The sequence below is a fragment of the Arvicola amphibius genome, chromosome 17 (genome assembly GCF_903992535.2).
Source record: "Arvicola amphibius chromosome 17, mArvAmp1.2, whole genome shotgun sequence".
Taxonomy (NCBI): Eukaryota; Metazoa; Chordata; class Mammalia; order Rodentia; family Cricetidae; genus Arvicola; species Arvicola amphibius.
Window position 1 is genome coordinate 2,825,224 of NC_052063.2, and position 15,847 is coordinate 2,841,070.

The window sequence follows — 15,847 nt, forward strand, 5'->3', positions numbered from 1 at the left end:
GAACATACGTGTCACCAAAGTTTGATGAGGTCTTTAAATATACTATAATTTCATGCTATGTCAGCAAGTCATTTATTGCCACAGGAACTTTACGTGGGCATCTGATCAACATCATTGAATCCACAGCTGGATTCTGGGTTTTCCACTCCCAGACCTGCTTCCCACCCTGTGTGAGATCCACAGCTTACTTAGTAAATAGCTGTGTGACTGGGACAGGCTGGGTACTACAACAAGGCTTTCTGTTTCTCAAAGGTTAAATTAATCTTATTTTTCAAATGTGAATGAGATGCAAATGTCGTCAGAATCAAGATGGAGCCTCACGAGGGTAAAGATGGCCCAGGAGGTAAAGGTGCTTGCCACCATGCCTGACGACCTAAGTTCAACCGCTGGGATCCGCACACTGAAAGGAAGGATGACTGACTTCTGAAGTTTATCCACTGACCTCCACATGCCCGCCCCGCGTTGTACGTAGATAAATAAAATGTTAACATTAAATGAGGTCTCATGTCAACCCTACAAAAAAAAATAAATAAATGAAGCCAGGAGGTTGTGAGGAAAGAGTCCAATACCCATGACTGCCTAATCATCATCATCATCACAAAATATTCCATCATATCCCAATGTTTGCAAGGAGGGCTATGCAACCTTCTGGAGAAGAATCTCTAAAGAACTTTTTCAATCATGAGCGGATGCAGCCCGTTATAATCACTGTGGCCAACAAAAATGGTTTCACAAAACTGATGTAACCCTCTCCCATTAAAACCTCCCTTTTTCCTCCGCCTCTTGAACATGCCAGGAGTTTACTATTTCCCATATGGCTACTCCCCATTTCTCTCTTCGAAAAATCTCTCATTTTGGTTTTTGTTTGGCTTGACAAAATAGCTGTTACCCTTAAGTTGTGGAATTATTATTGATTATTATTGACTTGTTTTTATGTCTTCATCCATTTCATTATTTTGTAATATTCAACAGCAAATGACAGAGAAAGATTTCCATCACCTTCTCAGCTTCAGTGACTTATGGCTGGCTGGCTGCAGTCTCTCCCTGCCTCTCCCCTCTGCAAACCTCCCCCCAGCTTCAGTGAAAGCACTGTTGTAGTGATTGGCTTAAAATATGCTCAGAGACATCTCTTCCAGGAACTGCTCTGGAGGCTGCCAGGAATGATCAAAAAACATCCTCTGTTCAAAGAGTGTAGACAGTCTTGCTTTTAAATTTTAAATTACCATAATAAGGTATCAGGTTTGTTTGTAATTTATCTTTTAAGAAATATATTTAGCTCCATGGGCAGAGTTCATGAGAGGCATTGACCCCTGTGTGTGCAGAGACGTTGAGGACACAGCAGCTGAAGCCGCGGTGGCACTCCCTACTACTGGCAATCTGCCAGGAGATAATGCTGTAGCGTGCCATCTCCCACCACTGGCCACAGGAGAACCATTGCACCAAGAGAAATAAGAGCCAACAGAAATGCCTGGTCTATAAGCTCTCTGCTAGTCGAAATGAAGAGGAAAATTGGGGGAGAGGGAGCTATTTTAGGTCACTGGTAATCATTGTAAGTTTGTCCCTAGAGACCTTTATTGAAATATTTATATGCAATGAGGTCAATAGCAGGCAAAGAAGAATGACTTTGAATCTTACAGTGTCCCTAGGTTTATTCTGTAAACAGAACACGTGATTCTGATGAATATATAAAGAGGTTTATTCCGGAGTCACAGATCCCATGTCTGGGGAATCTAAACAGCATGGCACTGACATCTATGAGGACTCTCTAGCTTTGTGCCAACAATGGCAGACGGACAGAAAGGGAGCCTCCCTTCTGCAGGGAGAGCCAAGCACACAAAGTGACTCTGCTGCCTCCAAAACTAACCCAGCTGTAGGAATCCCAACTCACTCCGGGATCTCACTGTTCCCCACTGGGTCCTGCCTCTTTCCCAGAGCCCAGCACCTCTGTTCCCTTGCCAGAGGTGGTCTCTTCATGAACTCGGTGACAACACACCACAGCAAAGTGACATTTATGGGAGTAGAAGACCCAGGGCTACAGAGATGACCCTGTGGTTAGGAAGGCTTGCTGCTCTTCCAGAGGACCAGGGTTCAGTTACCAGGATCTGTGCATAGCAACTCACAAAAGCCTAACTCCAGCTCAAGGGATGCAATGGCCTCTCGTGACCTCCATAGGCACCTAAATGTACAGGTGTGCACACACGCGTGTGCGAACACACACACACACATAGACATAAATTTTAAAATAAAATGTTTTAAAAAGCAAGTACAGGACTTATATCATTTACTAGGAGGAAACCCCATGCTGCATTAATATTGACTGGTCCTTCTCATTCTTTACCGTTCACCTTCTATCCCCGAGTCCATGTGTCTGGGGCCAAACCCAAGGCCTGGTGCACGCCATGAGAGTGCCTCACCCAGTACCTCAGTTTTCAAGACAGATCTCACTATCTAGTCCAGACCAGCCTGAAGTTTTCAATTCCTCCATTTCTGTCTCTTTAGTTCTGGGATTACAGCAGTACATCCATGCCAAGCTCCAAGCTTTTTTGTTTTTAATCAATATTAAACTTGCTTCTTTTTTTAAGATTTATTTATTATGTATACGGGGCTTTTGCCTGCATGAATGGTTGCAGGACCCCAGATCTCATTACAGAAGGTTGTGAGCCACCATGTTTAAACTTGCTTCTTAGACTCCAGTTCTCCCACTTACAGGAACTTGGATTGGTACCCTCTAGGGCTGTGTTTTTATCATAACATATTTTTTTAAACATTTCGTTATTTTATGCTTATGTGTTTTGTTGCCTGTATGTATATATGTGTAACACGTGTGTGCCTGGTGCCCACAGAAGCCGGAAGAAGGCATTGGATCCCCTGAATCTGGAGTTACAGATGGTTTTGAGCCACCACGTGGGTTCTGGGAATAGAACCCAGGTCCTCTGGAAGAACAAGTGTTCTTAACTGCTTGAGCTATTTTTTCACCATATTTTATTATTATAACATTATTTATTATTATTTATATGGAGGAATTTTGAGCAGTAATAATAGTATAAGTTAAAAAGCAGTTAATAAAAATGGGATTTATAAGTATTATGTCATTCTCGTATACAATAAAATAAATATTCAGTTTAGCAATTTATAAAAACAGAGAGACAAAACAGCAGTATTCCCACAAAGGCAAAATGGTCAAAAGTCACTCAGTCTAAACAAGCCACCAAATGAAGACAGTGTGAAGACACATGGAACTTTACCCTAAAATCACTACTTATTGTGGGAGTAAATACTTTCTACACTTCAGAAAGTTTGTAACTGGACCTTCAAGATGGCTCAGTGAGGAAAAATGTCTGCCACCACTGACAGCCTGAGTTAGAGCCCCTGGGCCTACATGGAACAAGAGTTGACTTTCGAAAGTTGTCCTCTCACCCCCACATGCTCACCTTGGCTTGAAGCTGAGGCTGACTGTCCTCAGACTTACAGCCATGCTCCTGCCTCTGCTTCCAAAGCATTAGGATCACAGGTGTGAGCATCTCACCAACTGCAAAAGAACAGACTTATCCAGGCAGGTAGATGGCTCAGTTAGGTGAAGAATTTGCTGTGCAGGTCTGAGAACCTAAGTTCAAATTTCCAGCACCTGCATAAAAAGCTTGTAGGCAGAAGTTTCTGTCCCACCTGGTCCCAAAGTCTTTCAGTTCCAAAGAAATGCACAGAGGCTTATATTAATTATAAACTGTTTGGCCTATTGGCTCAGGCTTATTATTAACTAACTCTTACAACTTAAAAAACCCATAATTCAGGCCGGGCGGTGGTGGCGCACGCCTTTAATCCCAGCACTCGGGAGGCAGAGGCAGGCGGATCTCTGAGTTCGAGGCCAGCCTGGTCTACAAGAGCTAGTTCCAGGACAGGCTCTAGAAACTACAGGGAAACCCTGTCTCGAAAAACCAAAAAAAAAAAAAAAAAAAAAAAACCATAATTCTTGTCTTTGTTTAGCTATGTGGCTTGGTACCTTTTCTCAGTAAGGCCTTCTCATCTTGCTCCTTCTGCATCTGACTTGTGACTGCATCTCTCTCTTTCCTCTTCCCAGAATTCTCCTAGTCTGGTTGCCCCACCTATACTTCCTGCCTGGCTACTGGCCAATCTGTGTTTTATTAAACCAATACAAGTGACAAATCTTTACAGTGTACAAGAGCATTATCTCACAGCAAAAAGTTGTATACCTATAACCCCAGTGCTGGCAACAGGGTATAGACGGGTAGATTGCTGGGGCTAAGCAGCCTCTGTGGAGGCCCAAAAATTTGAGCCTATTTCCACATTGACCAAAGGTCAGAGAGTTGGAACTTACCTCTAGTTCCTTCAAGGTTATTGTGTTTCTACCTCAAACAAAGGTCCCGCCTAGATTTGGATCAGAGAGTTCTGCTCTCTCAAGGTTATTGTCACCAGGTGTGGCTAACATCCAGACCTTGAATTTCAGGAATAGAGAAGTAGATATGTTTCTACTCCAAACAAAATCTAAGGATCCAAGGATCCAACTAAGTTTATACTCCTTTAAGGAGATAGCTGTGGATTCTACACAGGGAGTAGTTTGCCTACAGAATGTTTTGGTCTAGGGTGTCAGTTTTACTTGTCTTGTTCTAGCAACAAAATGTTTACCTAAGAATGTAGCCCACGACCTTCAGTGGGTTTCTTCATTTTCTTATGTCATGTTAACGCAGTTTTTTTTTCTTTCTCCTACCTCTTGGTATTTTAAGCAACTGGAAGTTAAATGTGGAAAATTTCAGTATTCGCTGGAACTCCCTCCCTCCCTCTATCCTATGTTTCTGCTCTATTATTTTCATTCACATCTTTGTTCTCTTTACTATTTTTCTGATCCCCAAGCCCTTACCCTGGCAAGTAGTATTTTTGCCAAGGCTGGCCCCCCGACTCTGCCAATCCAGCTCCAGGTTCAGTGAGAAAACCTAATTCAGGAGAATAAGATGGAGGGGGATAAAGCAGGACACCTGGCATCCTTCAGCGATCCCTTGGTGTATGCGTGGACAGGCACAGCCACACACCTATGTACACACACACACACACACGCATGCACGCACGTGCACACACACACACACACGCACGCACACGCACGCACGCACGTGCACACACACACACGCACACACTCACACACACCAAATAAATGAAATAAAAGTAAAGTTAAAAAAAATTTACCTGGGGGGCTGGAGCGATGGCTCAGAGGTTAAGAGCATTGCCTGCTCTTCCAAAGGTCCTGAGTTCAATTCCCAGCAACCACATGGTGGCTCACAACCATCTGTAATGGGGTCTGGTGCCCTCTTCTGGCCTGCAGACATACTACACACAGACAGAATACCGCATATAAATAAATAAATAAATAAATAAATAAATAAATAAATAAATAAATAAATAAATAAATGAACGAACAAACAAACAAATAAATAAATATTAAAATAATTTACCTGTGCCAAGCTGAGAAAACTACAACAAACACAGAAGTGGAACTGATGGGGAGAAGAAAAGAGACAGAGGGCAGGGGATAAAAGCGATTTATAAGTGATACTATTGATAATAAAAGAATAAACAATGGCAAAAAATTGTGAGCATATAGTAATATTAATATTCTGTTTCTGTGAATTTGGGGAAAATACATTCTTGGTATATTTTATTTTTCATTGTTTAGAATTTCATACATGAATATCATGTATTTTGACCAAACCCAACCCCATTCCCTCCCCTCCACATCAGCCTCTATTCCAGTCTTTTCCCTACCAACTCCATGTGGGGGAGGGGAAGAAAACATGTGAAGAACATGAAGAAACAGGATGGGGCTGGAGAGATGGCTCAGTGGTTAAGAGCATTGCCTGCTCTTCCAAAGGTCCTGAGTTCAATTCCCAGCAACCACATGGTGGCTCACAACCATCTGTAATGAAGTCTGGTGCCCTCTTCTGGCCTGCAGACATACACACAGACAATATTTTATACATTATATATATATATATATATATATATATATATATATATATATATAGTTTCAATAATTAAAAAAAACTACAGGATGAATGCCCAGCCCTGAGCAGCCCGAGCTCCGGGCTAAGACATTCTTTTGGAACAAAGGTTCCACTAAAGCATGTGTGAGAGTGTCTTCAGAGAGGCAAGGGACAAAGACAGGTATGGATTATCTACTGGGGACCAGATCTGTGTGCCAAGCCCAGGGGACCGTATCTCACCAAACCTTCATCCTCCGACGAAGGATGTGTGGGGGGGGGCGGACTGATCTCTCTCTGTGAATTCAAGGCCAGCCTGGTCTACAGAGCGAGTTCCAGTACAGCCAGAGCTATAGAGAGAAACCCTGTCTCAAATTCTGCCCCCCCCGACAAAAAAAATAGGGGGAGAAAGGATTTATTTAACTTGGGAGTCTAGGTTACTATCCATCATGGTCTGGAAGGCAAGGGCAGGAACCTGAGGCAGAGAAAGAAGGGGGAAGGAGAGAGGAAAAAGGAAAGAAGGGAGGGAGGGAGGGAGGGAGGGAGGGAGGGAGGGAGGGAGGGAGGGAGGGAGGGAGGGAGGGAGGGAGGGAGCAAATGCATGCATGCTTACTGCAGGGCCCAGCCCATGAAATGGTGCCACCCACAATTAGGATACATCTTCTCACTTCAGTTAACACAAGAAATATTCCATCTAGGCAATCCCTTTACAAGGCTATTTTACCTTATGCCAAGTCGATAAAGAAGAGTAACCCTCGCAGGGTGTTCGATGGACCATTTTAAGGTGCATCTCTCATCCTGACTCCAAAAGATCTGAGTAACTGGTGAAAGGTCCCACCTCTAGTGAACACCTCGGCTATCCATGGAACAGAGCCTGAGTCCAGGTAGCTTCCAAGAGATGCTCCTGCGGTTGGGCACCAATTCGTTCCCAGACTGCTCCGGCTCACGTGGGGGGGGGAGGGCAGGAGCTCTGCCAGCTGAGGGGCGGGACCTGCCAGTTGAGGGGCGGGGCTGTGAGCAGAGCTTGGATTGAGCGTTCTGCAGCCCTGGTGCCCACTCCCAGCGCCTGCCTCCCGAGCCCCGTGGCAATCGCGCGCTCCCCTTCAACATGCGGTGGCCGGGCAGCCAGGCGCTTCGGCACTTCTCCACCGGTCAGGTGAGTCCAACCAAAGCGAGCATCCACGACCTGGTCTTGCTTTCCAGACCTCAGGGGCTGCCGAGTCAGGGCGGCGGACGCTGGGGTGGGCAGTGATGCCCAGATCTTGCAAGAAGGGACCACAGCATTTTTCATATTGGGCGACTTCAGAGAAGGCTGCTGCGGGTATCCGGGATGGGAACTGTCAAGTGAGCCTTTGTCTTTTGCGGGGAATGAGTTGCAGACGAGGCTACTGAATGTGTCAGGTCTGGCTGGGATGACAAGCTGGGGAATGACAATGGGTAAAGGAACGGGAGCTAGCATCTGTTTTCTTCCGTTTTGCATTTCAACCCAGAGGTTCCCTGGCCCCGATGTGAACCGTATAAGATCCGGATGATAAATTAGAGTGAGCACTAGGCACCGGCCTTGCAAGGTCTGTCAGATGCGACCGTGATTCAGGCAAGCTCAGCACCGCAAGCAGGGACTGCCTGGTGCTTCCCACCGAGTCGCGGCGGCCAGATTTCCAGGATCACCCAGCACTGCTGGAGTAGCCACGCTGGAACGTTGTTAAACTGTAGTGTAAGAATCCCCGGCCCTGGCCCAGCCCTCAGGCTTGAGATTGCATCAGCGCTTCTAGAAACGGAACGGAGCCGGGAGCCGAGCCGACACGTTGCAAGTGGCTCAGCCTTCAGCACTTGGGTGGGCCTTGGGAGAAGAGCCTTTCTGAGCCTAGACAATTCAGGCTGTTCAGGCTAAGGAAAGCGGCTATCCTGTGTAATCTCTTTTGTAAGCAGCACGGCCCAGCTGTGTTATAAAGGATTTTGCCCCATTCGTTTTTTCTCTGACAGTGCCATATGTAAAACAAGTATAAGGCAGAATCCTGAATCGTGCTAAGAATTTGTCCCTGGTTTCCACTCATTTCAAAGTTTTGTGTCTCCTAGGTAAACTCAAACGGTCAGAATTCATCTTGCTCCTTAGAATGAACTCTAGTGATTTCGGGAAGAGTCACAGTTACCTGTCTGCCCTGGGCTTTTGATTGCTCAGCTGGGCCGCCCTTGGACCCTTCCTTCACTTCTTCAACCACTCACGGACAGCAAGGGGCTGTCACCTCACCGGCCTTTGTCACGCCTGTCAGTGAGCTGTTGGAAAGCTGAAAGGAAGGAGTTTCGAAGGATGAGGATTTCCACCTGGGGTTACAGAAGTTTTCAGTAATAAAAACTGAACAGGCCGGGTAACAGATAGCAGAAATAGAAACACGGCTGGGGGAAGCAGCAGGCTGTCCCAGGAGCCCACTGTCCCCAGGGTTTACATGTGGGAAGGTGGCCACGGAGAGAGCTTGGAATCAGGCAGAGTTCTGCATGGTCAAAAGGAAGATGGTGAAGAACTAGGGACATTTTACTTTAAAGATAATATAGATCACCTCCTTTGGACTGTGTTCTGCTCCCTAAGAATTTTTTTTTAAATGAACACACGCAGCTAATAAGAATACAAAATGGTACGACCACTTTGGAAGCTTGCCAGTTCCTTTTGCAAATTTTTTAAATCATGTTTTTACCTGAGGCGGTAACATGACGTAGCACACATGGAGAAGTCAGAGGATGATTGTCAGTGAGTTGTTTTGTTGGTCCCAAAGCTTGGCAGCAAGTGTCCCTACCAGACGAGCCTTCTTGCTGAGCCATATAGTGCTAAATGGTATCTCTACCACAGGATGCTGCCTCCACTCTATTAGGTCTTTGTTTGTTTTCATGGTGTTAGGGATGGAGCTGGAGCCTCCCACGGGCAAAGCACACCCTGCACCCCTGAGTTATAGGCTAAGCTACACACTTCTAGGTATGTATTTACCCACAAGGAATAAAACCTGTGTTACAGATATTTATAGGGTGTTTCTATAATCATCCCTAATTGGAAAGATCGTTCTCATTGGGTGATACGATAAACAAAATATAACAAAACCACGGATATAATGGATTTTACCTTGCATGGGGAGAAAAGAACCACAGGCGTCCACACTGGGAACGAAACCCAAATATGTATGTTAAGCATAGGAACCCCCCCCAAAGGTCTAGATAGTCACAGATCTGGCGTTTTTGAAAGAGGATCTAGAGACAGAAGAAGTCACTAGATCTCAGGATCACTAGTAGGAAGGAGCAAGTATTGGTGGCACAGGGAAACGGTAGTGAGTGCTGGTGTGGTAGTGGTTATGTGTTCCGGATTCATGGGCATGTACACAAGTACATGAGAAAGGGTATGCTTGGTTGCATTTAACGACAGTTTGTGTTAGTTTGTGTGCTGTGGCTATTAAAAAACACAGGAGGCTGGGAACTTTATAAAAAGAGACTTCTCTAGCTCTCAGTTCTAGAAGCGCAGGAGCATGGTACCAGCATCTGCTGGGCTCTGGAGAGGCCTCAGAGAGATAACATTACAACGATGGGGACACACTGGAGAGCGGAGATGATGTGTCCCCCTTTCCTGAAAGTCAAAAATGTCAGTTCTCTCTCTTTCTTTCTCTCTCTCTTTCTTTCTCTCTCTCTCCTCTCTCCCCCATGCTAAGCATCCCTCTTCAGGCATCACCTCCTGACAGGCCTCTGTGTTGACATCCTGAGATGATTAAAAAAAATTGGGAGGGGGCAGCAGTAGTGGCGCACACCTTTAATCCCAGCACTCGGGAGGCAGAGGCAGGGGGATCTCTGTGAGTTTGAGACCAGCCTGGTCTACAGAGTGAGTTCCAGGACAGCCAGGGGCCAGGACTACACAGAGAAACTCTGCCTCTGGGGTGCCTGGGAGGAGGGAAGTGGGGGAGACACAAATATGTTGCAAGGTGCTTCGGAGCTGGCTCAGAGGATCAGAGACCTTGCTGCTCTCACAGAGGATGGGAGTTCGATTCCCAGCATCTGTGCGAGGGTCCACACAGACTTCACAGCCAGCAGGAGAAAAATCAAGCAGGGTGAAGAACGAAACTCGCATCAGTCTGATTTGGTAACGTGCTGGGTCTGACCCAGATGGTTTGACCTCAGCCATACGTAAGCACAGCCCAGTTTTGGAAGAAAGCATTCAGATAGCAATTAACTCAGTCCTGTGAGTGAAACTGTTGACTTAGGAACAATGCTCAAGATGAGGGTCTGGGAGATGGACCGAGGTAAACATAACGCCCGTGGGCGTCAGGACTGGCCTGGCTCTAAGATGGCATAGAAGTCACTTAGACTGTAAAATACAGTGACATCTCTCACAAAGATGAGTTTTATGGCCTAGAAGTAATGTTCAAGGTTTTTTTTTTTTTTTTTTTTTTTTTTTTTTTTTTTTTTTTTTTTTTTTTTTTTTTGCGGGGAGCTGGGTGGGGAGGAAGTCCGGGATAAAAGGACAATATTCTGGGGGATACATGGGGAGCCTCACCCAACGTGTAGCAAAGGATGACCAGGTTGTAAACTACATTCCCTCCCCACCATTCCAGAAAAACAACTATGTACTTTGTTCCATGGAAGAGATAAGTTATGTGTTTAACTTTCTTGGCCTCTCCAGTGCTTGTGTACACAAGGATTTTTTTTACCCTCTGCAAGTAACCCTGTTCAGCAGCTCACCACCACCTGTAACTCTGATACCACCATAACACTCACGGCGTAAACCCACACAGACACATACACATTAATAATGTGAAAATAACGACCCTTTGAAAAGAACTTTAAAAAGTGATGAGGGCTGGGGAGTGTAGCTAGGGGCACTGGCCTGCCAGGTACAGCAACTCAGCTTTGACTCCCAGCACTGAGAAAAAAAGATCAGGATGACAATCGATATGAATGCCTTCTTTATATTGTGATGCAATAAGGAAACCGAGTTGCACAAGCTTGTCGCTGATGTCTGTAGATCTTGCGTAGGTTCATCTCTATCTGAAGCATGACAAGCTGCTCCAGCTCAGGTGAAAGCTTGTCACACTAGCCAGGGCCTTTGCACACTCCAAATGCATCATGGGAGCACACTGAAAAGCAGCTGTTATTTTCTCTCTCTGCTCCATTTTCAAGCACGAGAGGCACGCCTCGGAGCCAGCTCATGCCTTGACAGAGCTGCCCCAGAGATGGGCTAACCCAGAGATGAATCCATATTATCCTCCTGCCCACAGTCACTCAGGGATTCCCACTGTCTTCATAATATGGTACAAATGACTGGGATAGATAAAGTCCTCTGCAGCTCCTGTCTCGATTGCCGATTCTCAGCATTCCATGACTCCCCATTCTGGACACTGTACCATTTCTTCATCTCCTGCCAGGAACTCCCCAGGGGTTTCACGTAATCCTCCCCACTTTCTTGGCCTGCTCCCAAGATGACATCCCTGAGATTCAGCTAAAGAATTCTCTTAGGGACAGGGAGATGGATCCTCAGGTAAAAGTGCTGTGTTTAAATCCCCACACTTGTGTAAAAAGTGTGTGTGGTAGTGTGTACCTGTAGCGTAAGAGATGGGAAGGCAGAGACGGGGTGATCACTGGGGCTAATTGGCTGACTCAGTCAGCTCCATCCAGGTCTGGTGAAGGATCCTGTCTCAAATAAGAACATGGAGAGTGGCTGAGGAGGACACTGACGTCTGTCCTCCACACGTGCACACATATGTACACCTGCACACACGCTATGTACACACACGCACAAACACATAGGCACCCGTATGCTATCTCCTGCCCACTGTGAAGAACTGTCTTCGGGTGATGTCGTCCCCTTTCGGAACCTCGCTGTGCCCACCTATCCTAGCACTGTGTCACTGATTTGTCTACTTGGATGTCTTCCCTCCCAACTGATGAAGTCCCCGAGGACAGGGACCACTTTTTCTACGCATCTTGTAGTATGGGGTGGGGGGATCCGAAAGGGAAACGCACACCGAGAACAAACAAAGCATCTTCCTGGTGGATTCTGCCAGCACGGTCAAGTCAGCACTCAGACTGTACTCGGAGACACGGAAGCAAGAAATATCTTAAGTCCAGTTTTCCGGAATCCTGCGAATTCACAAATAGACTTACGGTCCTGGAATCTGAGCGTTTGCCAGTGTTAAAAACTCACCTTGGGCTGGGGGGTGTGGCTCTGTAGTAAAAGGCAAGCTTCAGGTTGAAGGCTGTGCGGTCGGTCTGTCGGTCGTTCACAGCATCAGAGGGAGGGATGGGGTGCGGAGTCACCTGCCAAGCTCAGAAAGCGGTCAGTGAATGCAACATGATTGCTTTAGAGATGTTCTCGGCTGATCTGGAACTGAACTCGAGCTAGCCAGATGACAGTTGAGTCGAATGTAGAAGCACACTGCACTGAAGGACGAGGCCTCTTGACTTCTGTGTGCTTTGAGGTTGTCTATGCCCACCCCACTTTGGTTGGTAATGTTGGTTGTCGGTCCGAGGGTCTTGCACATGGTGAACAGGTGCTTCCCCCAAAGAGCTACGGCCTGGCCCCTCTGTGTACTTTGAAAGTAGTGTTTCAGATGTCTTAAAATATCTGGCATGAGCAATTGTGTGGGGCGAAGTTAAAATTTTTGTAAGGTGGCCAACGGGAAGATTCTGTTTCAGCCCTAATTATAGGATACAGAGGTAAAATAGTTACAGAGCATTTTAAATTTTTTTCTTGGTGTGTATGTGTGTATTTGTGTGTGTGTGTGTGTGTGTGTGTGTGTGTGTGTGCTGGCCAGAGGTCAACTCTGGTTTGTTCCTGGGGTACACTTTACTTTGTTTTTTTTTTCTTTCTTTTCTCTTCTTTTCCTTTCTTTTCTTTCCTTTTTCTTTTGTTTTGTTTTTGTTTTCGAGATAGGGTTTCCTGGCTGTCCTTGAACTCACTTAGTAGACCAGGCTGGTCTCAAACTCACTGAGAACTACCTGCCTCTGCCTCCCAAATGCTGGGATTAAAGGTGTGTGCCACCACCACCTGGCTGGTTTTATTTCTTAATAAGTGTGTAAGTGTGTGTCCTTTGTGTGTATATGTATGTGTGTCCTTTGTGTGTGTGTGTGTGTGTGTGTGTGTGTGTGTGTGTGTACTCACGGAGGTCAGAAGAGGATTGGATCCCTTGGAGCTGGAGCTGCAGGTGGTCCCGAACCACCTAACACGAGAGCAGGGAACCGAATACGGGTCCCCTGGAGGAGCAGCAAGTGCTCTGAACGACCAAGTCAGCTCTCCAGCGCCCATCTACCTTGTTTTTGAGACAGGGTCTCTCATGGCTTGGACTTGCCTATTCAGCTGGACTGGTGGGCTAGCAAGCTCTAGTAATCCCCCTGCCTCTGCTTCCTCAGCACTGAAATTACACATGCATGCCCCCATATCCAGCTTTTTCAGTATTAAATTTTTGAGCATTTCATACATGAGTACCTGTGTTTATAACATTTCTCCCCTTCCTTCTCTCCCTCCAACTCTTCCCAAGAACCACTTCAACCATTATTGTTACATACATGTGTATGTGTAAAACCTTCTGAGTCCATACGTGTGTGTGTGTAAAACCTCTGAGTCCATACGTGTGTGTGTGTGTGTGTGTGTGTATGTGTTTGTGTGTGTGTGTGAAAACCTTCTGAGTCCATTTAGCATACATGCTTAGGGTTGGTCACTTGGGATTTGAGGTGCAGGCATTGTATTATAGTTGGGGCTAAGCATCCCATGACCAGTTCTGCATTTTAAACAATCATGTGGCTTTCTATAGTTATCTCCATCTACTACGAATAAAAAGCTCCTTTGATGAGGGGCGAGAGTTACACTTATCTGTGGATACAAGGATTAGTATTTAGGATGCAGTTGGGACTCAGACTAGTTTAGTAAAAAGTCAATGCTGTATTGTCTTCTAAGGTCGACCACCTCACTAGCCACCGGGAGTTAGCTAGGTTTATATTACCAGCCATAAATTCCCTGCTAATTAGAGGGTCTTAAGTCCTTAAGCCCAATCAAGCTGTTGGTTGCACCAAGATGTGAGCACCACCATTGCACCTTTTGGGATATCCTGACCTAATGATCGCTGTGGTATGCAAATGTCACAGCATTTGTTGATTTTCTCCCGTGGCGGCTGGCAATGCACCCTCTAGTGCTATGAAAGTTAGTCCTCAGGGAAGAGGCTGTACCTGGAGGTTTCTCTCCGGCCTGCCAGTTCCCAATAACCACTCCAAGGCTTAATGTCAATTACAAACTGTTTAGCCGATGGCTTAGGCTTCTTACTGGCTAGCTCTACATATTTAAATGAACATATTTCTAATAACCTGTATATCTCCATGTGCCCTGTGGCTTACCCTTAATGTTCTAGCATCTTAATCCTCCAGTGGCTGCTAGCGTCTCTCTTGACTCTACCTTCTTTCTCCCCTGTATTCAGTTTGTCTTTCCCACCTAGCTATATTCTGCCCTGCCATAGGCCGAAGTAGCTTTATTCATCAGCCAATAAAAGCAACACATATTCACAGCATACAAAAGGGTATCCTGTTTCAAGAGGTGTTGCAGTCAAATCCAGCTTGGTTTTCGGGATTCCTATGTCTGAAGTACATGGCATTTTCAGCAAAGGAGTCTTGCCTTCAGCTTCTGAGAGGCAATCAAGGGCAACAGTCACAGTGTTATTTTGGGAGTTTCTCGGACTCCCCTGAGCAACAACAAATGACAGAGATTTTTCGTGTCTGAAACTGTGGTTTTTTGCTAGAGTCTAGCTTTTGGGAGAATTATTACCCCAGTTGGCCAGCAGGACTGCAGGTCACTAAGTAGCCCAGGCTGGTCTTGCACTAGCAACCCTCCAGTCACCATAGCAACCAGACTAATCGATTTGTGTTGGAGGTCTTGGAACTTCTGGCCCTTGAGTCATCGTACAACGTTTTCCACAATTGTCATCCAGTGTTTTCTGTCCACGACGTCAGTTGCCGCCATTACTACATTCTTTCACAGGTCTATTTCAAAAACAAGCTGAAGTTGGCGCTTATTGGCCAGAGCCTCTTTGGAAAGGAAGTCTACAGCCACCTCCAGAAAGAGGGCCACCGAGTAGTGGGGGTGTTCACAGTTCCAGACAAGGATGGGAAGGCTGACCCTCTAGGTGAGTACACCTGGGAACACTGGGTCAAACACTCTCAGAGCTACTTTTGTTGCATGTGACCTCTGCCATTGTTGTGACATTATCAGGACAAGGTTTTCATAGCCATGGTCCCAGGTAGCCACCTCAGCCCCAAACGAGTCAGTGTTCCAGCAAGCAAACAGGGAAAAGTGGGAGCCGGGAAGATGGTTCTGTCAGTAAAAGGCTTCCCACACAAGCTTGAGGACCTGAGTTCCCATCCCCAGCACTCACACCAAGTTTGGTGCTCCAGCCTTGTCTGTTTCGACAGCATTGTGGGGTGGAGGTAGAGACAAGGGAATCACTGGCCAGATAACCTAGCCAGTTGGCAAGCTCCTGGTTCAGTAAAAAGACCCTGTCTCAGAAAATAAGATGAAGAAGGATTAAGGAAGACCCCTGACATTGACCTGTGGCCTCCAAACACACACACACACACACACACACACACACACACACACACACACACACGCACACATGGACATGTTCACATACCCGTATTAACATGTACATACATCACATATCCACATACCAAAAAGAGAAAGAGAGGAGGCAGAAAATGAGCCCATTATTAAAGACACAGCCCAGAAATGGCACACATCACTTCCGTTCATACCCAGTTAGCCAGGTCTGAGGTACAGGCCGGGCTCACTTGCAGAGGAGCCTGAGAATTGAGATTGTCTGTGAGGCAGCTACGTATTTAACTGTATGAGG

The 15,847-nt window shown here is 46.1% G+C and overlaps 1 protein-coding gene across 1 annotated transcript in view; it reads left to right on the forward strand.

Annotated features, from left to right (window-relative positions):
- The first annotated feature begins 7,050 nt into the window (after positions 1-7,050).
- The window catches only part of Aldh1l2 (aldehyde dehydrogenase 1 family member L2), a 42,275-nt gene continuing 33,478 nt past the window's right edge, over positions 7,051-15,847 (forward strand). The window contains exons 1-2 of the mRNA XM_038314919.1: positions 7,051-7,140; positions 14,977-15,121. Coding sequence (XP_038170847.1) covers positions 7,093-7,140; positions 14,977-15,121 — 193 coding nt within the window. The 5' untranslated portion in view covers positions 7,051-7,092. The remainder of the gene's footprint in view (positions 7,141-14,976; positions 15,122-15,847) is intronic.